At 34.6% G+C, this 23,124-nt stretch overlaps 2 protein-coding genes across 2 annotated transcripts; one reads left to right on the top strand and one right to left on the bottom strand.

Annotated features, from left to right (window-relative positions):
- The first annotated feature begins 7,024 nt into the window (after positions 1–7,024).
- LOC137828844 (isocitrate dehydrogenase [NAD] catalytic subunit 5, mitochondrial) lies at positions 7,025–13,811 on the top strand. The gene is made up of 7 exons (XM_068635576.1): positions 7,025–7,373; positions 8,660–8,980; positions 9,060–9,221; positions 9,314–9,388; positions 9,477–9,586; positions 9,663–9,735; positions 13,306–13,811. The coding sequence occupies exons 1-7, from the start codon at positions 7,227–7,229 to the stop codon at positions 13,495–13,497; spliced, it is 1,080 nt and encodes a 359-aa protein (XP_068491677.1). The 5' UTR covers positions 7,025–7,226; the 3' UTR covers positions 13,498–13,811.
- A 2,301-nt stretch (positions 13,812–16,112) lies between these two features.
- Positions 16,113–19,986, bottom strand: LOC137829300 (uncharacterized). Its single transcript, XM_068636104.1, has 6 exons — positions 19,782–19,986; positions 18,747–19,187; positions 17,495–17,971; positions 16,678–16,869; positions 16,379–16,629; positions 16,113–16,304 (listed from the first exon to the last, which is right to left on the bottom strand). The coding sequence occupies exons 1-6, from the start codon at positions 19,984–19,986 to the stop codon at positions 16,113–16,115; spliced, it is 1,758 nt and encodes a 585-aa protein (XP_068492205.1).
- Positions 19,987–23,124: the final 3,138 nt, after the last annotated feature.

Below are 23,124 nucleotides of genomic sequence, written 5' to 3'. Positions count from 1 at the left end.
AAGTTTGATATGGATCAATGCAAAGCTATCAACACTCCTATTTCAACAAGTTGCCAGCTGGACCAGGATTGTGCAGGAAAATCAGTAGATCAATCAAAATACATGGGTTTAATTGGTTCTTTATTATACTTAACTGCTAGCAGGCCTGACATTATGTTTGTTGTATGCTTATGTGCTAGATATCAATCTGATTCAATGGAATCACATTACAATGCAGACATGAGGATTCTAAAATACTTGCAAGGGACTAAAGATGTTGGACTATGGTATCCAAACAATGTTTCTTTAAACTTGACAGGTTCTTCAGATTTTGATTTTGCAGGTTGCAATGTTGATAGGAAGAGCACAACTGGAACTTGTCACATGCTTGGGTCAAATCTAATCTCTTGGCATTGCAAGAAATAAGCCTGTGTTGCTCTCTCTACAGCAGAGGCATAATACATAGCAGCTGGAAGTTGTTGTGCTCAAACATTATGGCTAAGGCAACAACTAAGTGACTTTGGAATTCTTTTAAACAAGATACCTATCAATTGTGATAACACTAGTGCTATAAACTTGTTTAAGAATCCTGTCATGCATTCAAGAACTAAACATATTGAAATTAGACATCATTTTCTAAGAGAGCATATAGCTAATGGAACTTGTGATATTAAATTCATTGGTACTGAATTTCAATTGGCTGATTTGTTTACTAAACCTCTTGCTAAAGATAAGTTTTACTTTCTTCTAAACGAATTGGGTATCATTAGCTTAAATTGTCCACTGCAGTAAAAATTTAAATTTGTTATCCTAAGATTTAACGTGTTGTTTTTCTTGTTTCAGAATCATAGTTGTGACTAGGAAAGAGAAACAATTACTTTTCTCTCTCTCCTTGACCATTGACTGCTTTTATGGTTATTGACCAGGAGATTTATGACATTCATGTGTGGTTATCCTAACTGATTTGATATCTTGATTATGCAACAAATTTGATTTGCTGAGCTGAAATATGTTTCCAATATATTCTTGCATCATTCAAAACTGCACCTGTTGTACTAAATAAGAATCAAATTTGTATTGCATCTGTTTTCATTGATTTTGTTTTCAAGACCTGTGATCCTTGAAATCTGACTTGAGCTCTATATAAATCTAGTTTATATCAATTGTATTTCACAGTTTCTCATCTTTAATATAAGTTGTCCAGGTTCAAATCTGATACTATATTAGTTTTGTTTCTGTTATTGTTGATCATATGAATTGCATACTAACTTTCTTTCTAGCTGGAACTGTCTATTGGTGAATCGGTGCAGGTAACAATAGACTAAGAAATGACGGCCTCTTCACACAGAAAGAAGAAGTCCAAAGAGCAACCTAACAACAGCCAAGGTATTCTGGAAAATTGGTTTGCTGGAGATTCTGAAGTTATGACAAGGTTCATACATGAGACAAGTAGGAAGCAAATCAATGTACCTAAGGTGCTGGAATTCTCATGGTTGAGGGATGAAAATTTGACAGAAGCAAAAACTATGCTCAAGCATAAAAAACTGAAAAGTTTTCTGGAAATGACTGGAAATGAATATCCAGACCTAGTGAAGGTGTTCTATAGCAACCTTGAACAAGATGGCAAGAATCTTGTGTCCTATGTGAAAGGAGTAAAGTTGAAAATCACTAGAAAAATCTAGAGCAGTGTTGGTGGAATCAAATACTCGGGGCTGAAAGTGAGCAAAGGGAACACTGTTGGAATTCAAGGGTTCAACAAGATGCAATTTTATAGAAGTTGTGTGAGGAATCCTACTGAACCAGTGGCTAGGTTTCATGCAGGTAGTCTGGCTTTAATTCCAAGACTGTTAGCTCACATCATTGCTTGACAACTCACTCCTAGAGGGAGCAATCATGTTGTTCTTCATGAAGAAGATTTGATACTACTTTACTGCATAATGAATCAGCTAAAGGTAAATTGGGTGAGTACTATGGTGGAACACATACTCAAATCCACAAGGCTCCCTGATTATCGCTTTCCACATGCAATATTTGTGTCCAAACTAATTGTCTATTTTGAAGTGGATACCACAAATGAAAGAAATGATACTATCAAAGCAACAAGTGAGATAGACAATTCTACTCTCATGAAAATGGGATTTCATAAGGAGGAAGATGGCTGGATTTCCAGAAGGAATGCTGCCCGTAGAGCTGAGCATGAAGCCTCTAATCTTGGAGATGGAGAGGAAAAGAATGATGTAATGCATAAGGAAGATGAAATTGTGCAGGCCGCAGAAGCATCATTCCATAGGATGCATCATTCATCATCTCATAGGGTGGAATCACCAGCTCAACCTTTTGTGCAACACATGGATGAATCACCAATTCACTTTTTCATGAATGAAGATGTTGCTGCCACAAATTAAAATGCATTGGTTGCATACCAAGCACTTGAATATAGAGGTGAACCTCTTTCAATGTTCGAAAGACAGGTTCTGGACAGGCTGGACACACTCACAGATGATCAAAAGACCTATTTCGAAATGACTCAAGCTAGGTTTCAACACTTATACTATCAAATTGAAGGGGTCCAGGAGCAGCTAACTGAGCTTTACTACAAGCACATGTGATCCTTCCAAATCTTTCTCTTTTATGTCTTGTTGAACAATTTGGTTTCTAATTTTCTGCCCTAGTTATGTTTTGATTACTGGTTTGTAATAGAGCTTTATGCTGTTTTATTTATAAAAATATCATGTATGGCTATGCTGTAAATCTTTTATCCCATGCTCTCATTCTGTTTGATGAATCCAAAGGGGGAGAAAAATAGCTTGATACAGGTTATGATAGTTGAAGGATAGCTCATGCATGTTGCTGATGTGGTTCAAGCATTAAACCTTCAGGGAGATATAACAATACTCAAATCTGTTATGTTTTGTTTTACATCTAAAAAATTTCTGTGCATATACTAGAACCTAGTGCAGTGCAGGTATTGATCATGAATTTCCTTCAAAGCTATGAAAAGCAAAGGGGATTTGTCTCCATCAAACAGAGGGAGATTGTTGAAGATGGATGAAGCTTCTTCTCTACCTAGTCTTAATGTGTGTTTGATGTAGAAAATAGCTAGTTTGCTTTGAAGATTGTAATGTGTTTTAGATGATCTTGTATTTAGGCTAGTGTGTGTTTAAGGATGCCTTTTGCTACATGACCTATCCTAGATGCCTAATCAAGGTGGTAAGATCAAGCACATGAAGTGATCAAATGTTTTTCAAAAAGCTTTTGAGTTTTCTCAAAAATTAGGATACTGCACAAAAATAAATTTGTTTATCTGTAAAATAATAGGTTTATTTTTGTTCTGCTGAAAGGTTTTTCGAAAGTTAGTTAGGGCACCAAATGCAGTTCAGTCAGTTATTTCAGTTAAGCTGAGCTGACAGTTTTCCTGAAAAACAATTTGTTTGTTTTGAAAACAACCTGTTGTTTTTATAACAACTTTTTAACTGTTTTTTTGAAAAGTTGTTAGAAACTGTTTTCTATAAATTGAAAGGTCTCTCTCACATGAAATTTTGTTGAGCAATCACGGTTTTAACAAAGATTAAACATTTTATGTGTGAGAATAAGGATTGAAAAGAGTTTTTGAAAGGTTTTCCAAAGGGATCTTCAAGTGTGCTTGTTCTAGGAAAACCTTGATCTTGGTGAAGGTGCTAGTACTGTTTTTGCTGCAATAGGGACAATTGGTTTATGTTCTTGCATCTTCCTTTCAGGTGTTATCTTTCTTTTATTCTTTCTTGTAAAAGGTGTAAGTGTTAGTCACTCTTTGATAGGGTTTCTTGGAGTGCAAGGTGTGCTGAAATAGAGTTTTTCAGCTTTGGTTGTATGGTTCTTGTAGGGTTCAAGAACTGTTGTGTATTGTAATTGATTGCAATTGTTTTTAGTGGATTCCACCTTGGAGTAAGGTGAAAGTGGATGTAGCTCATTATGAGTGGACCAATATAAAGTGTGTTTGTATTGATCTTCTCATCCCTGCACTCGTTTCTGGTTTTTGGTTAATCTGTCAAGAACAGAATATGTTCATTTGAAATTAAATCTGTTAATTCTGGGCTTAATAAAAACTGTTCTTCTTGATCTGGAAAAGTTCTCTAATCATAAACAAAGCATTTGAATATAAGTTTGTAATTGGCTTAAGGACGGACAATTTCCTTCATTAAATCTTTGATAAAGATTCATTCTCTTTGAAGCTTTGTGTTGAATAAATGTGATTGTTCTTTTGGTATATTTTGTGTTCTTCAAAACTGTTAAAAGTTAACCAATCTGATTTTGCTATCTTTCATTGTTTGATCTCAATCCTAATCTGAATAAGTTCTGAGTGTGTTAAAGTGTTTTGAAGAATCAATCTGTTTCTTTTAAAATCAATCTGTTCTTTTTCCTCTAATATACTGTAAACCAATTTGTGTTTGTGAAAATTTTATAACTTCAATTCACCCCTCCCCTCTTGAACTTAGACACTAATAGACCCAACATAAAGGTGTATGATCTAATATTTTGATGATGTCTCTCTTTCCTAATATTGGATAGGATGTTCATTAATTATACAGGAAGAGACACAAGTACAATTGTCGATGATTAATTCGGGTAACCATATGATGTTTACGCAAATGTTGTAGGTTTTCTTATGAACTTTAATACTTCAGTAAATTCTATCTTCACAAAACCATGGATTTTGAACAGTAGGGCAACAGATCATATTGTTTCAAATCCATAATTATTTATTATTTCAACTCCATCACTAGTTTCTTTGGTAAACATTCCTACAACTCCAATCACGTCCAAAAGGACCATCCAATTTAATAAGGATATCAAATTAGAGCATGCTTTTATATGTCCCTTCTTTTCATTTAAATCTTAACTCACTAAAGCTTTAAATTGATGTATTGTTTTACTTCCAAATGGTTGTATCCTGCAGGATTTGACTATGGAAGGATAATTGGCCTGGGTGAACAATGAGGTGGTCTTTATTACATGAAACCTTTAAAAAAATTGCCCAACTTTTTGCATGTTTCTAGCAACACGGATCTCTGGCATATGAGATTTGGCAATCCATCAAGTCTTGTTTAAAATTGACATCTTTATTATCTTCTTTCAATATGTCTACTTAAAATAACTACAATATTTGTCTCATTGCTAAACAAACAAGACTGTCTTTTACTTCTAGTGCAATAAATACAGTGTCCATTTGATTTGTTACTTTGCGATATTTGTTACTTCCAGTGCAATAAATACACAGTGTCCAATAAAGGGGAAATTCGTCTAGTAGGGTCGGATCTCTTGTTGAAGCTCGGATTTTAACAAATTTACAAATTTTTGTCTGCACACTGGAAAATGGTGAGCAAAGCTCTTCTAGGCACCGTTCAGAGATACCCACAGTTTATTGCTTGTGTGTTTAGCCTCGAAGAAATATAGAAAAACTTCAACAGATGGCGAGATGCCGAACTGTGAGCACAAAATGATAAAAGCACGAATAAATGCCAAACTATCAGGGTGTAGCTGGGCAGGGGCAACATTGAGCTCGGTTAATAGTTCTTTTTCAAAAATGGATAAAGGGAGACAGACACAAAAGAACCTTTTTGAAAAACGTGGCATAAAAGAAACAAAATGGACCACCAGGGTTCGATGACTAGTTACAAAAGATGGGCTCACCCTCCCTACACTCTACGGTTTTGACATTACCCTCGTATCTTTTGCTCATGGAACACCCGTTTTCTCTTAACTCTCTAAGATGTAAATGGGTGGTGTAATAAGAGACCTCTTTTAAAAGCTCTTTTTTGGCCTAGGGGTACATTGAACCGTAATCCATTTCAAAAAATAGCTAGAACAAAGCATAAACACAAACAAGATACAAACAAAGTTCAGGCCAAGCAGAGCAGTCAAAATCACAGTTCAGGCAATGCAATCGGTAAGATGATCAAATATCTAGCAATAAATAGAGATTAGTGAAGGAAAATACCTGGTATGATGATGGAGGAGAAAAAGTGTGAAAGAAGTTTTGGTGTAAGAGAGGTTTTGAGAGCACGAGAGTTCTGGAGAGAAGAGAGATTGCGTAACAAGTGAGGAAGAAATGGGTTTTTAATTGTTTGAAGGAGGAGATGAAGCGACAGTGCTTCCTGGTCGTTGATGCGCGTGCCACGTGGATGTCTCAGATTTAGTGTGGTGAGATGTCTCGTTAGGAAACGCTTCGGTAACTGCGCCTCACCTACCCACTAGGGAAAACATCACCTCAGTTGCCAACACTAAGGGGCTTGTATATTGGCCAGCAATGCTCGGGACTTCGGTCCAAGCATTTAGGTCAGTTTGGCTTTTGGGCCAATATGGGCCCAAAGGGTGGGCTATAAGCTCAGCCCAGATGCTGGTAGACAACTCAGAAAAAGATAATTAAAGTAGAAGGAATATTTTGATTGTTTATAATGCATACGTTAATTAAATACCCATAAAAGTTGTTGGGAATAAAGTAGTTAATACCCGAGGATAAAGGTGTAAGTGAACAAATTGTTTTATTGTTGATAGTACTCGAGAATGAAGGTGCACGTAAGCAATATGTTTTTCTGTTATGATTATATGTTTTCTGTTGAGATTATATTTTCCCTGTTGAAATCTCACTCTGTTGAAATTGGAGAAAACTGCTGAAGGAATATCTATAAAAGGGGTTTGAGACCCGTAGTAAAGGTATGTTGTTTCTGAATACTTAAGACTGAAACTGAATATTTATTTTGAATATTCTCGCTGACTTGATCGTCGGAGTGTGATGAACCAGTAAAACCCTTTGTCCCAATGGAGCGACATCTTGGAACATCAATTGGAGACAAATCAGAAGAGGAATTTGTCCACTCAATTCATTCGAAGCGAGATAAAAAATTATTCAAAAAAATTCTAGTTATGGAGATTTGAAAATCCAAGATGTTATGTGAAAGAAAAAAAAATGCTTTCAAAACTTCCGAACCAGATTTTAACTTGCAACTTTTAACTATTTTTTTTTTAACTATATATACTTTATTGTTGTCAAACATAAGCTTATTTTGTATTGAATTTTTCAACTATACATTTGTTTTTTGTCAATTTTACCCCTCAATACTTTTCCACTGCTGATACAACCCGCACAATCTCATCTATTTTCTATTCACCCTGTCGCACTAATACACTGCTTTCGTTTCTTTTGTTGTAAGAACAATTTGGTTTGCGTTTTTTTTGCTGTGCGCGTGAGAAAGTGTTCGTGGTCAAGCATGACTTTTCAGCTCCTGCGACGAACCTTCGGAGGGCGCTTCCTGGCAAACCCTAGGGCCTTCTCCTCCGCTGTTTCCTCCCCGATCCGCGCCACTCTCTTCCCCGGCGACGGCATCGGCCCCGAGATCGCTGATTCCGTCAAACAGGTTCCCTGTCACAAATTCTTTCTCCTTTGTAGATACGCGGAATCGCTTTCAATTCGGATGCCTTTCGTTTTCTATTGTGTCTGTGTTTCTGATTTGTACTCGATCGCTCTGTTTTTACGTGAAATTATGTATACAATAGCTAATCGCGCACCTACAAAATGATAATCTAGAATTTCCTGAGCGAACTTTACTTTAATAATATGTTATTCCGAAAATATGTTTAAAATCTAAATAATTGTTCTAGGGAATTCGTTTTCTCTTTAAACAATTTTTAATGTTTAATTTTGTAAACACAAAGGAAACCTTTCGTTTAAATGTTTGTGAAATGTTTTGTCATTATAGTTGTCGTTGACGTGCAAGGGGGTAGAATTTTGAATTAAAACTAACTTTTTCATTTGGAAAATAAATCCAAATTAAAACTAAACTTTTTCATTGCATTAATCCCGCGAGTGTATGATATATATGGTGTCATGTTTTTAGCATGCAATACGTACGCTGTCTTATGTTATAGCTTCAGTTGCCTTCTTTGGTGTGTGGTGTTTCAATGTTTAGGTTGTGGAAAGGGGCAACTAACTGGATAAAGTTACGGGATGTTGTTGTGGGTAATGTTTATGGATTTGGTACCGCTAGGGCTTGTGTAATGTGTGCAAGGGATGATAGAAATAATATGACTACCTTCTTCATGAAGCTAAATGATCCTTTGCTGATACGCTCAAGTTTCATCTTTCTTCTGAGTTTTGTTTTATATAATTTTCAGTAATTTAAGCTGAACTGAAATAGCTCTTCATTTATGTATATACTATGAAGCAAAGACAATGACACAGACACAGGTATAGATTGCAGGGCATGAACAGAGACGCACACATCGTTTAAGCTTTAAGGAACAAGATTCATAGTTCTTAATGGTGTGGCTTTTAAGATTTACAATTCCTTGGTGTAGGTTGTATGTGCCAGGACTTGCTATTTTGCAAGTCATTCTTGGAAGACATCGGGCATCATATGTGTGAAGAAATATTTTCTATACCTTGATTTCCTAGTATTAAGGTCATATTGGTTGTTTTACTTTTCTCACTCTGCCATGACTCTGCAATCTGTTCTCTGCTCTAATCAGTCCCTTCTGGTTGCTATTGAAAGTGATTCCTGATGAACATTCTCTATACTTCATTCCCTTTTCACCTTGCTTGCTATCTTTGCTTCTTGCTGTGTAGATTTGTATATTTTTAGAAATTGACTTGCTTGGTTGAATTTATCTAATACACTGTCAATTATTGCTATTGTAATACTAGATATTTGAAGCAGCTGAAGTCCCAATAGAATGGGAAGAGCACTATGTGGGAACTGAAATTGACCCTAGAACACAAAGCTTTCTCACATGGGAAAGTTTGGAATCTGTTAGGAGAAACGGGGTTGGCTTGAAAGGGCCAATGGCCACCCCTATTGGAAAAGGACATCGCTCATTAAACCTTACTCTCAGAAAAGAGCTCAATTTGTATGCCAATGTTCGGCCTTGTTACAGTCTTCCAGGCTACAAAACTCGATATGATAATGTCAATCTAATTACTATCCGTGAAAATACTGAAGGCGAGTACAGTGGACTTGAACATCAGGTAAATTTCACTACCATTGGTGTTAAGTACTATCATCTGAATTTTGATCAATGTAAATTTTAGTATTTTTTGGTTTCAGGTTGTGAGAGGTGTAGTGGAAAGTATCAAAATCATTACACGCCAAGCTAGTTTAAGGGTAGCTGAGTATGCTTTTCACCATGCCAAGTCTCACGGAAGAGAGAGGGTTTCTGCCATACACAAAGCCAATATTATGCAAAAGACTGATGGTCTTTTCCTCAAGGTCCACCACTATACATGGCTATATAAAAAATTTGGTCTCAAATTTTATTCACGAATTTTATTATTAACAACTTTTCTTTTAAATTATTTCAGTGTTGCCGTGAGGTTGCAGAGAAATATCCTGAGATAACTTATGAGGAAGTTGTCATTGACAATTGCTGCATGATGGTAATATAACGAGCTAGATGTATTCTAAAACTGCATTTGGAAATATTGTTAGGGAATTATTGAACTTGTTTTTTCTGACCATTCACAGCTTGTGAAGAATCCTGCACTTTTTGATGTACTAGTGATGCCTAACCTTTATGGTGATATTATCAGTGATCTGTGTGCTGGCTTGGTTGGGGGATTAGGCTTAACACCAAGGTATTCCTAGTATTTTATCCAAATAAATGTGAAACTCACAATTATATCATCTGACTATGTTTAATGTCTTTTGCAGCTGCAACATTGGTGAGGGAGGTATTGCACTTGCAGAGGCAGTACATGGTTCAGCACCTGATATAGCTGGAAAGGTGAGCCGTGAATGTATTAATTCTGCTTTATATTATCTTTCTAAACATTTTTGTGCCCTGTTGTCATGGAATGTAAAATTATTTTATGAGTTTGTTTCATACTTGTGATGAATAGTTTCGTTGCATGGCATTGGATAAACTAATAGAGAAAGCTTTTTGCACCATCCTAATTCAGGTTGGAAATTGGCTTGAGCTGACAGACTACCTGTCAAAACCTGCTATAGGAAGTTTTTTATTTTATCCTTGCTATAGATTTATTCTTTGTTACAGGTGTGCCTTGGCATTAATACTAGGATAATGTATTTAAAAACAATCCTATAATTACAAGGATTTATTTCCTTAGAATTAGTTCTCTATATTTCCTAAAATAACTAGCAGGCTCATGTATTTATAGGTCCAATGGCCTCATTATTGAAAAATAGAAGTAATATATTATTCTTTGTAAATCCGAGATGGTATCTGAGTTCCTGATATTTGGGAGTCTCGGACCATGTCTATCAACCCTAAAACGCAATCTTCTTTCCTGCCCCACCTTGAAACAAGGTACAACCTTCATTGTTGCGCCACTCTGATCCCTATTGCAGCCATTATTGGTACATAATCCTCTTGAATGGCCAAGTTAGTGAATTCTGGAATGGAAACCAGGGACAAATCCCTAACTGCTATAGAATTGCAGAATGTCCATTCTGCTTACAATTTAAATGGAAAAAATTATCTTAAATGGTCTCAACTCATTAAGGCCATCCTAAAAGGAAAAGGTAAGGTCAGTCACTTGACTGATGAAAATAATGTCAACTTCAAATCCTGGGATGAAGAAGATTCCATGATCATGGCATTGCTGTGGAATTCAATGTTTCCAGAAATCAGTGATACCTGCATGTTCCTTAAATCATCGAAGGAAATTTGGGAGGCAGTAGAACAAACCTATTCTAAGGCCAAGGATGCTGCCCAAATTTATGATGTAAAGGTTAAAATTGTGGCTGCCAAAAAGGGAAGTAAATCAGTTACAAAATATGCCAATCAACTTCAGTCCCTATGGATAGAATTAGATCACTATGGAGTTATAAAAGCAACATGTTCAGAAGACTCAACCATTTTGAAAGAGTATATTGAACAAGATAGAGTCTATGATTTTTTGGTAGGCTTGAATCTTGAATATGAACACGTTTGAGTCCAATTTTGGGAAAAGAGAAGGTTTATTCGAAGTGAAGAAAGCAGAAGATGACTGATGCTGGAGATTCCAACTATTGAAAATTCAACAAGGATAGTTGAAGGAGGAACAACAATGATTTCTAGGCAAAGAAAAAGCGGGGTTCCAAATATGGAGAAAAAACATGAGAATGTCTTAAAAAAGGGGGAGAGCAAGGACAATGCACACATTATTAATAGACAAGGTCAAGAATCTATCTTTGTCCAACTGAATCATATAGAAAGGGTAAGATCCTTCCTTGGTAAAGAAGCCCATCACTACTAGAAAATCATTAAATAGAAACCAATTTAAGAGAACCAAATTCTGATAAATCTCCATTTTCTTTTGGTCTTAATGCTTCAGATACACCTTTTACTTACTATTGGAGATTAGACTCTTGAACCACTAGCCATATGTCTAAGGTTATCAAACTCGAGAGTTTACGTAGACTTGTTTGAGTTTACTTTGTATGAAAAAATATTTCAATAATAAATTAATCAAAGTACTTAAAATAAAAGATTACAACATTAATAAAATAACTAAATTTAGTAGTGAAGGGTTGCTCTTAGAATGCTCCACTTGAATTTGATCCACTTCCAAACATACCTTAAAAACACATGAATTTAAAAAACGAAATATTCTGACTAAAATTAAAAAGAAAAATTCAATTCTTCAGCAGATATGTATCTAGGCCTTAGTTACAATTTTCTACTCTCCTAAACCCAATCATTTTCCATTAAAAGAATAACTGTGCAGAGATTTATTTATTTTTCACTCACGATTCCCAACTCAAAAACAATGTTTCCCAAAACCTGATAGAAGAGAACATGAACGATGAACGATTGGAATTGTGACCGGTGACCACCAACTGAGATGACTGCGACCATGAACGGCGAACTCGAGCTCAAACTCAGATCGACGACTGCGACCACGAATGATGAACTCGAACTCATATCGACAACCACTAACACAGATAGGTTAGTAGACCATGAACAGCAACCACGAATATGAAACCGACAACCAAATGAGAACCCAAATGCGAGCACGAGTGAGCTTGTTTGAATGGTAACGTGTGCAAAGGGGTCATTTTGGGTTTAAAAAAAAATACCCTTTGGACTTGCCAACTCGGTTGCAGACACTTGAGTTCAACCGAGTTTACCAAGTTTGGTTCGATTCTACCAAGTTTGCTTCCGAGTTAACTCAGAAAAGGGTGAGTAGAAAAGCAAACTCTGACGATTATAGTTAACAAGTTAACTTGTGAGTTTGATAACCCTGCATATGACCCCTCTACCCAAATATTTCTCCAAATATCTCCATGTCCTAACAATCTAGGTGAAGGTTAGTCTTGTTTGATAAATAATGTAGGTGAAGGTTAGCCAAAAATAGGTGGGACAATGGGCTATTATGCAAGCTCCTTAGAAGCTGTCTGGCTTGTTCTTATCTCTTAATCTAATCAGAGTTGTTAATGGATTAATATTTGTAATCTTTTTACACAATTATTGTTTCTACTCTCAATTAGTAGTTTTTATTTTGCATTTATGGTCTAACATCTATGAATAGCTTTAGTTATTCATAATTTGGGGATGCTGAAACCTAACTTGTAAGATTACTGCTTTTAGCAAAAATACTGAGAATGTAAAAGTGTTCCTAAAATATAAAACTGATTAGAAATGAAAGATGAAAAAAAACCTTAAGGTATTAGTTATCACTTGTTACACTTATGGTATTGGACATGCTTGTGTGACTGGCAAATCAACTTTGATGGTATATTTTGCTGAATGATATTCAAGGATTTTCTCATTAGTAGGTCGCCAAGATATGTAGCATTAATTTCTCTGGTGACATTTTGGGCTCACTAATTAAACACTGTTCTTGATACTTATTACTGTATCATTTTGAGTTTCCCCTTAAGAAAATTATGTCTACTATATATATGTTCTCTCTTTTGAAAATGATCTCTTATATTAAAGCTATATTTGTATAGGGTTTGGCATCAGGTTGTTCCCGTGTCTTGGAATCTATTTTGGTAAACTTCTTTAGCATTTGTAGAAAAATAAAATTAGAAAAAAAGTGAAAGAAGTTTTTTAACAAGGTAAAAATAGTTAATGTACAAGTTTAATTTATTTTCTTAGTAATGTTTATAAAGCAGTTTGACTAAACAAATCCTTTGTGGTGCTAGTTCGTCTAAACAAATCCTTTATGGTTGCTAGTTCGTCTGAACAAACCCTTAGTGGTTGCTTGCTAGTTCTTCTAGAAACAACATCCTATCTCTCGAGGAGTAAGGTTGCATTTATCTAACCCTCCACAATGGGTTGCAACCTAGGTCACCTCTTTTTATGAGATATACTTTGTTGCTTACATATTTTCCTGTGTATATGTAGAATTTGGCAAATCCAACTGCTTTACTGCTGAGTGGGGTTACAATGTTGCGCCATTTGAACTTCAATGACAAAGCGGATCAGATTCAAAACGCCATCCTCCAAACAATTGCCGAAGGAAAGCACCGAACTGCTGATCTTGGTGGCAGTTCAAAGACAACTGAATTTACAAAAGCAATCATTGATCATCTTTAAATTTGGTTTGGAGTCAGCAAGAATTTCTTGCTTATGATTTTGGTTCAGTCAACTTTCTTTTTACTTTTCCCTATTTATACGAAAGAATGGGATTACCTGAGCTTAAAGGAAAACTCAACTAAGTGTAACATTTTACAACCAAAGACAAGGAATGGTGAAGCATTCAAATATTGGCTGCCCACTGCAGTCCTGTGGCATTGAGAGGGACCCTTCTCAATGCACATTGATTGATAACCCTTGGTAGTCCTTTTTTAGTATTCTTTGTCAATAATTTAGCACTAAATAAAATCACCAGATGATGTTTCATTTTTTCATCCCCACGATCTTTCTTTGTGCTGGATATTGTTTGCTTTAATTTATTTATCTTAGTTTTTATTCAAAATTGTGATTTGTGCCCTTTTCTCTTAAAAGAGGAGAGACCCAACTATGGGAAAATTCCCGTTAGATTTGTCATGCTTGGGTTTTTTACCCAGTCTACAAATACTATTCGGATTTGAAATGCTTTGGTTCATGAATATGCGCTAACAATTTCTGCTCCTTACAACCTAATTTTTCAAAAAAGGATGATTGGACTTGTTTCATTATATATAGTTGATAATATTTGAATTTGACGACCAAATGGCTACTAACATTTATAAATAACTCGTAATTTTTATCAATTTGAGCTTCGATTATGATTATCAAGGTGTCAAAATTATGTGTTAATAACTTGTTTGTTTATTAGTGTCAAACTTGAACAAATTCACTTTGATTTTAGTTTTTACATGTTTTTATTTTGAATTTTATAATTTTGTTTTAGTTTTTGTTTTTACAAAAAATAATTGTTAGCTGTTGAAGACAAAACTTTTAGAAAGAATAAATCAGTTTTGGTACAAATTTTTTTAATTATTAAAGTTATGAAACAGTGATTTAAGTGAAAGTTATAATATTTTAGGGTTTTTTATAAATAATAGCATTTTTGTTTTGTGTAATTTTATTCGTTGCATTTTTGTTTGGAATTTTGGTTTGAGTATACGATTAAGAATTTATTACTATTTACTATTCCCTTTGTATGGAGCGTTAATCTGAGGTAATATTTAGACACCTCTAAACAAAAAGTATCATTCTTTGACGACTGATAAATTAATATTTTAGTCATTTTTTAAAAAAAATTAACTAAAAATATTAATATATTATCATGTTACTAAAATAACTTGTACAGAGATGTTATTATTTTTTATTAATTTTCTTTTAAAAAAATTACACTAATGAAAAAGTTAAAACCTTTCCAGCATCCAACGTGAAAATAAAAGGCCCAACAATTGTCTCCAGATTTTTTCTATATATACACCCATCAATTTCTTAAAATCTTTTCCCATTCGTATGCCCCAAAATATTTATTATTTGACACTCCCTCTTTTACATATGCAAAATCATGTTTTTGTTTATTTATATTTATAAAAGAATAATAATAATATCTTGATAAAATATTTTTTTTATATCTCTTGATATTTTACTAAAATTTAATAAAATGGGAAGAGATATGGAAATTTTTAGTGTTTTTAGTGTTTGGTCCCTTTTATCAGAGTTTGGCCCAGTCCATTCATATTATTAATAGAATAAAAAAAAGGGTAAAAAAGATAAAATTTTGACTAAATGTGTATGAATAATAAAGAGAAAAATTTAGAGAGGATATTAGATGAAAAAAGATTAAAAAAATGATAAATGAAAAGAATGGAAGGAGAAATTAAGGGAAATTGGGAAAGTTACGAAGGTTTTGAAATGCATGGTATTTAACAAAGGTTTTGAAACTCATGGTATTTTACGGATGTTCTTAAATTCATGGTATTTAATAAGGTTTTTTAAGACTTTTTCTGAGGTTTAAAAAAAACTTCGGTTCCTTCATGATTTAGCGAGAAAACTACAACCCTGAATGAATAAATAACTTAATAGATGTTTTAATCCTGAATAATGTAAAAATAAATTTTCATTAAAAAATATTTTTTTTTTGTAGCGAAGCACGTTTGTAAGGAAGGAATAATTAACTATAGTTATGATACTTTAATTATTAGTGTAGGGATATCGTGTGCGGAAGAGTAATAATTTCAACCAAAGATTACGAGAAATTAAAGTAACAAAGAAAATGAGAATGATACCAGAAATTTTTAGGTGGAAAATCCCTTTAAATAGAGGTAAAAAATCACCGGCGAAAGAGCCAAAACTTTCACTATAATGGTACTGGGAGTACAATGAATTCCTCTCAGGCTAATAGATAAATAGCCCCAAAACAAATTTTCTCTATATGGGTTAAACACTTACACCCAAAAGAAGAAATAGAGAGTATAGGAGAAGAGAGAGGAAGCAAGTGTGTGTTGCTGTTTGTTGTGTGTTACATTGCTTGAAGGAAGTCACTATATATAGTGATTCTTGGAGACAACAATAATAAATACAATTAATGGTAATTAACCTCCCTTTGATGACAATTAATTGTAGTAAGAAACCTCCATTTGATTACAATTTAATTATGGCAAGTAACCTCCCAATTATGCCAAGAAAACGGAAAGGTGAGTCATAACCCACAAATTTCCACCTTGACTTGCCTTTGACTGGAACACTCTCTCGCCATGAAGCCTTGATTAAGTATGGATAATACCAGCTAAGTTCAGGCAATGATTGAACTTAGCCGATGGAAGTGGCTTGGTCAACATGTCTACAGGATTTTTGGCCGTATGAATTTTTTCAACAATTATATCTCCTGTATCAACAATGTCTCGGATAAAATGGTGTTTAATTTTAATGTGCTTGGTCCTTGAGTGATACTTATTGTCCTGGTTAAGTGGACATCACTATGACTATCACAAAATATAACAAGAACATCTTGTTGAAGACCAAGTTCACTTACCAAGCCTCGAAGCCATATAGCCTCTTTCATACCTTCTGTAGCAGCAATATATTCTGCTTCAGTGGTGGACAAAACCGCAATGTCTTGAAGTGAAGAATACCAACTGATAGCAGACCCACATAGGGTAAAAATGTAGGTTGAAAGTGACCTTCTCCGATCTAAATCGCCACCATAGTCAACATCAACATAGCCAACTACTCCTCCGGGATCGGCTCTATGTTGATCAAATACCAGATCAATATCTGGAGAACCTTTCAGATAACGAAGTATCCATTTAACGGCTTCCTAGTGTGCCTTGCCTGGATTATGCATGAACCTGCTAACAATGCTAACAGCATAAGCTAAATCAGGTCTAGTACATACCATAGCATACATGAGACTTCCAATTGCATTTGAATACGGGATATGTGACATGCGCCATTTGTCCTCGTCTGATTTTGGACACTGATCTGATGACAACTTGAAGTGGGCGGCAATTGGAGTATTAACAGCTTTTCAATCTCGCATTCCAAATTTGTCAAGCATCTTAAGAACATACTTCTTTTGTGATAGAAAAAGTTTTCCAGCTTGACGATCTCTGTTGATCTCCATTCCTAAAATTTTCTTGGCAGGACCTAAGTCCTTCATATCAAATTCACTACTAAGCTGAGCCTTTAACTTGTTAACTAAAAATTTATCTCTTGCAGCAATCAACATATAACAAATAGTATATAAATGACCCATCAGATGCCTTTTGAAAATAGACACAATTATCATAGCTACTTCTAGAGTAGCCATGTCCAACCATGAAAGAATCAAACCTCTTATACCATTGTCTTGGTGATTGCTTCAAGCTGTAGAGAGATTTCTTCAAACGACATACATGCTCCTCTTTTCCAGGAACAACGAACCCCTCAAGCTGCTAAATGTAAATCTCTTCCTCAAGATTACCATGAAGAAAAGCAGTTTTCACATCTAACTGTTCCAACTCCAAATCATACAAGGCAACTAAAGCTAGTAATATACGTATTGAAGTATGACGAACAACAGGAGAAAATACTTCATTAAAGTCAATACCTTTCTCTTGATCAAAACCTCTTACAACAAATCTTGCTTTATTCCTTGTACTCTCAACACCAGGGATCCCTTCTTTTCTCTTAAAGATCCACTTGCAACTAATGACTCGTTTTCCTTCTGGTAACTTCACCAATTCCCATGTTTCGTTTTTAAGAAGACTCTCAACTTCTTCTTGCATAACAGCAATCCACTTTGTTGAGTCATCACCAGAGATAGCTTCAGAGTAATTCTTGGGTTCACCTTCTTCACCCATCTCTTGTGCAATAGTTAAAGCATAAGCAATGTTGGCAGATTCTACAATTAATCTTTGAGTCGGTTTTCTTGGTCTCTGTTGTGGAAGTTCTTGAGCCATAGACCACGGCTGTGGTAACCCTCGTCGTTTAGGTGGACATTGCTCATGTGGACTCAAATGTTCATTTGTACCATCAATAGCAGTGACTTGATCACCTTGAGTACTGGAGGAATTGGGAACGTCTTCCTCATGAGCAGGTGTTTTAATCTCAAACTCCACCTTCTCTCGAGCATCTTCCTGGTCACCTGTATCAATTGAGGAAATGACAGTATCTTTAACAAAAGAGAGCATAGCATTTTCATTAAAGGTCACATTCCGACTGTGAATTATTTTGTGAGATTATGGGTCATACAAACGATAGCCTTTAACCCTTGAGCCATAACCCAAGAAAATGCACTTCTTAGCACGAGGTTCTAATTTTCCCTCGTTTACATGAGAATAAGCAGGGCAACCAAATATTTTAAGATTAGAATAATCAACAGGGTTACCTGATCAAACTTCTTCTGGAATGTTGCAATCAATTGATCTGTTAGGAGAGCGATTTATCAAATAACATGCAGTTGAAGCCGCTTCAGCCCAAAAAGATTTGCTCAAACCAGAATGGGAGAACATGCAACTCTCTCTCTCCAGGATAGTTCTATTCATTCTTTCTGCAACCCCGTTCTGTTGTGGAGTCCCTGGGATGGTGAGGTGTCTAGAAATGCCTTTTTTTCTTGCAGAAGTCATTGAATTCATTCGAACAGAACTCAAGGCCATTGTCTGTCCTTAGCCTCTTTATCTTCTTGCCAGTCTGATTCTCAATCAATAATTTCCACTCTTTAAAAGTGGAAAATGCTTCATTCTTATGTTTGAAAAAATACACCCACAGTTTTCATGAGAACTCATTAATAATTGTCATCATATAACGACATTTACCTCTGGAGAGAACTTTTGACGGACCCCAAAGATCCGAATGAATATAATCCAAAGTACCTTTGGTTCAGTGTATGGCTTTAGAAAAACTAACCTTTTTCTACTTACCAAAAATGCAATGTTCACAGAAATCAACCTTTCCAGTATAGTGGTTACCAAGGTTACCCTTCTTCTTGAGGATTATAATTCCCTTCTCACTCATGTGACCTAATCTCATATGCCACAACTTGGTGTTATCTTTGTTGGGTGAGGCAACAGTTGCAGAACCTATAACTGTTGAACCCTGCAGCATATACAAACTATCACATCGAATTGTCTTTAGTAACACAAGAGCTCCTTTAAACACTTTTAAAACTCCACCTTCAGTTGAGTATCTACACCCATGAGATTCAAGGGTGCCTAAGGAAATGAGATTCTGTTTCAACTCAGGGACATATTTGACACCTGTTAAAGTTCTAACAATTCCATCATGTGTCTTGATTTTGATTGTTCCTTCACCAACAACTTTGCATTGAGCATCGTTTCCCATCAAAACAAGACCATTATAAACTGGTTCATATGTGGTAAACCAATCTCTATTGTGAGACATGTGAAAAGTACAACCAAAATCAAGAATCCATTAATTTTTAGACCTTTGTTCAGTGTTGGAAGCTACAAAACAATCCCCATCAGATTCAGTTTTAACAATACTAGCTTCGGCAAAATTTTTTGGTTGTTTACCATTTCCCTTATCTTCTCTATCTTGCTTATTTTTCAATTTATAACATTCAGAGATCTCGTTTCCCTTTTTCTTGCAACAACGACAATATTTGGAGTTCTTGCCTCTAGATTTTGACCTAGATTTATGTTTAGTGTTCCTACCTTTCTCTTGGTTTCTCCCTCTAACTACTAATCCTTCACCAGAACTTTCAGAATGAACTTGAGTATCAAATTTTTCTTTGGCTAGTAAATTAGTCTTGACATCATCAAAGCCTAAGGTAAGATAATTACCGTATAACATAATTTCTTTGAATTGTCGATGCGAGGGTGGTAGAGAAACAATAAGTAGAACGACTTTATCCTCATCATCAATTTTAACATCCAAATTTTCCAAATCAATTATGATGGAATTAAATTCATCAAGGTGAGATTAGATGGGAGTACCTTTGGACATTCGGGGTGTAAAGAGTCGCTCCTTTAACCGGAGTTTGTTTGCAAGACTTTTGGTCATGTATAGAGACTCCAAATTACTCCATATGCCTGCTGTAGTTTTCTCATTGATGACCTCACGCAACACCTCACAGGACAAGCATAACTGGATTGCAGACAATGCCTTTTCATCCATCTCATCCCACTGCTCCTCCGTCATAGTGGTTGGTCTCATCATTTTACATGTCAAAACTTTCTTTAAACCATTCTGGGTGAGAACAGCTAGCATCTGGACTCGCCAGATACCAAAACTGATTTTACCATCAAATTTCTTAATATCCAATTTTGACATTATTGAACAACAGATCCTGGTTGAATTATCGAAAAAGCTCTGATACCAATTTGTAGGGATATCGTGTGCGGAAGCGTAATAATTTCAACCAAAGATTATGAGAAATTAAAGTAACAAAGAAAATGAGAATGATACCAGAAATTTTTAGGTGGAAAACCCCTTTAAATAGAGGTAAAAAAACCACCGGCAAGAGAGCCAAAACTTCCACTATAATGGTACTGGGAGTACAATGAATTCCTCTCAGGCTAATAGATAAATAGCCCCAAAACAAATTCTCTCTATATGGGTTAAACACTTACACCCAAAAGAAGAAATAGAGAGTATAGGAGAAGAGAGAGGAAGCAAGTGTGTGTTGTTGTTTGTTGTGTGTTACATTGCTTGAAGGAAGCCACTATCACTGATGCAGAAACATAAAACAAATGCAGCTATTTCGAATTTATAAATGTGGTTTTATAACCGTATTTGATCAACACGCACTTGTAAATCAAGAAATATAAATGCGGTTATATAGCCGCATTTATAAATATCATTTACAAAGGCGGTTATTTGCTTTAACCACACTTGTATATGCCAAATCATTAAAAAAAATTAAAAATTTTAAAACATCGTCAATCTTGTGTGAAGCCAACGTTGATGAAGAGTCACGGGAGCGAACAACGGTGGCGGCAGCAGAAGCGACAGCGGACAGGGAAGCAGCAACGGAGCAAACCAAAATATCCACAAGAAACCACGAAGACAATGAAAGAGTACTGAGCAATGCGATAAACCAAACAATGTAAGAAAAACGAATGTCAGCCAACGAAACAGTGCTTCGAGACCACCAATGCAAGGAAAAAAATATATATAAGAAAAACGAAAAACATTTATGCATATATTTGTGAAGATGAAGAGGAAGAAAAAGAGTTCAAGAAACTTACATTGCACAAATGGAATGCAGATGCAGCAGAAGGAGACGAACTCAGAGTGCGAACGCGAAACGAAGGCAAAGACGAGAAATAAAGTTTGAAATTGTGTGTGGCGCGGTTCAAAATTTAGGGTAAAAAAGGATTTACGAATGCAGTTAAAGGTAAAACCGCATTCGTAAATCAAAATAATTTCAAAAATGCCACCGCATTTTTTACGAAAGCGGGTAACGCAAAAGCCGCACTAAATAAAGCGTATCATTTTCTTCTTTTTGCACTAGTATATATATAGTGGTTCTAGGAGACAACAATAATAAATACAATTAATGGTAATTAACCTCCCTTTGATGACAATTAATTGTAGTAAGAAACTTCCATTTGATTACAATTTAATTGTGGTAAATAACCTCTCAATTATGCCAAGAAAACGGAAAGGTAAGTCATAACCCACAATTAGACTACTTGGGTTATTTTTTAAAAAAATATTGTGGTGGTTAAATTTATTTGCTGAAATAATCTATCTTTGAATTAATGTATGAAAGTGTCCTATTTCTCATGCATGTGGGAAATCGTTATCTGTAAACCAAATTCTCATATTCATAACACTCATATTTTTAGAAATGGTAGATAAGAGATAGGTAAGAATTGTTCAAATTTTTTAAATATATCTTATGTTAAATTAAAATGTTAAATATAGATATTTTATTTTTATATTAATTTAAGTATTTAATGTTTTAAATAAATAGAAATATTCTGATATTTGTATTTAATTTCTATTTAAAAAGTATCAGTATTTTAGTATTCTTAATTGTTTTTTTTTTATATAAAACAGCATAGGTAATATTACTTTATCTAATTTTTGACAATTTTTTTATACAATGATTATTTTATTTTTAAATTAGTTTAGTCTTAATTTAAATTTTATGTATAGATATTTTATATTTTTAATTAATGTAGGCATTTTTTCAATAAATACATATATTTTAAAATTTATAATTAATTTAATTATTTAATTTCTATTTAATATATATATATATATATGTATATACACATTTTTCAATATTTTTTAATTATTTAAGTTGAAAAAATATTATTTTACAAATAAAAAATATTTTATTTTATTTTCTAGAAAATGTTTTTTTAAATATTATTATGAATGATTATTATACATTTTAAATAATAATAGTTTTAATTTAATAATGTAGAATTTGGATTAATTTAAATATTTCATCTTAACAGTCACATCTTTCAAAAATAATAATTTTAATTTTCACATTGAAATATAATAGAATAACTATAATAATGTAAATTTGTAATGACCATAAATAATTGATATTGATGAAAAACATACTATAAAAAATAATCAATTATTTAAATATAATTAAATACTCTTTATGGAAATATGTGTTAAGGTTGTTGGCTTGAATTTCTAGTTAGATTTCTTCGGATTGAACTTTCGAGACAATAACGACACCATTTATTTTTAGAATGAACCTATTTTTTTTTTTTTAACAACAATGAATTAATAAAATAAGATAAGAGGGGACACTTGAGGGGTGTCCCAACCCTTTTACAGATCAAACTAAGAATAGATATTCAGCAACACACCAGAGAAGAAAACAGGGTTGTACTAGTAATTCCCCCAACCCCAAAGCTAAACCTACATGATGGATAAGCCTTGCTATTGGGCCTCAGGCTAACAATGCTAGAGGTCCAAAGAAACAAAGAATCAATGAAACACCTGCATAGTTCATGAGTGGGGTACACCATTCCAAAAAAAATGAGGGTAATTAATACAGCTTCACATTCCCCGTAGAGAGAATTGTACCCAGCAGTGTAGCATAACCCAGCCCATTGAGCTTTCCTTCATCCGTTCCAGCCAAGCCTCTTCTTACGTGTTCACCATAGCTAGCTCCACCTACTAGGTGTTTGCACCCTCCTCAGCACACGTGCTAACCACTTAAAGATCTCCAGATTTATTGATTCTTGGCAGTTGCAATACGGTAATAGCGCCTTCAACTATCATTCTACTTCCTTGAATACTTAGATAGAAACTGTACCTGCAAAAACTACAAAAAAAGTTAGCCAACACTATTTTTTCTTG

This window comes from Phaseolus vulgaris, chromosome 7, assembly GCF_000499845.2.
Source record: "Phaseolus vulgaris cultivar G19833 chromosome 7, P. vulgaris v2.0, whole genome shotgun sequence".
Lineage (NCBI taxonomy): Eukaryota > Viridiplantae > Streptophyta > Magnoliopsida > Fabales > Fabaceae > Phaseolus > Phaseolus vulgaris.
Note: the sequence above shows the minus strand (reverse complement) of the source record. Positions and strands in the feature narration are given on the sequence as shown.

Coding starts and splice junctions, on each gene's coding strand:
- LOC137829300 (XM_068636104.1), bottom strand. CDS start 19,986: ATGACGGAGGAGCAGTGGGATGAGATGGATGAAAAGGCATTGTCTGCA. Junction 19,188..19,781: donor TACACCCCGAATGTCCAAAG/GTACTCCCATCT, acceptor CATATGAACCAG/TTTATAATGGTCTTGTTTTG. Junction 17,972..18,746: donor CTGTGAACATTGCATTTTTG/GTAAGTAGAAAA, acceptor CAATTGATACAG/GTGACCAGGAAGATGCTCGA.
- LOC137828844 (XM_068635576.1), top strand. CDS start 7,227: ATGACTTTTCAGCTCCTGCGACGAACCTTCGGAGGGCGCTTCCTGGCA. Junction 9,222..9,313: donor CTGATGGTCTTTTCCTCAAG/GTCCACCACTAT, acceptor AAATTATTTCAG/TGTTGCCGTGAGGTTGCAGA. Junction 9,587..9,662: donor GGATTAGGCTTAACACCAAG/GTATTCCTAGTA, acceptor TGTCTTTTGCAG/CTGCAACATTGGTGAGGGAG.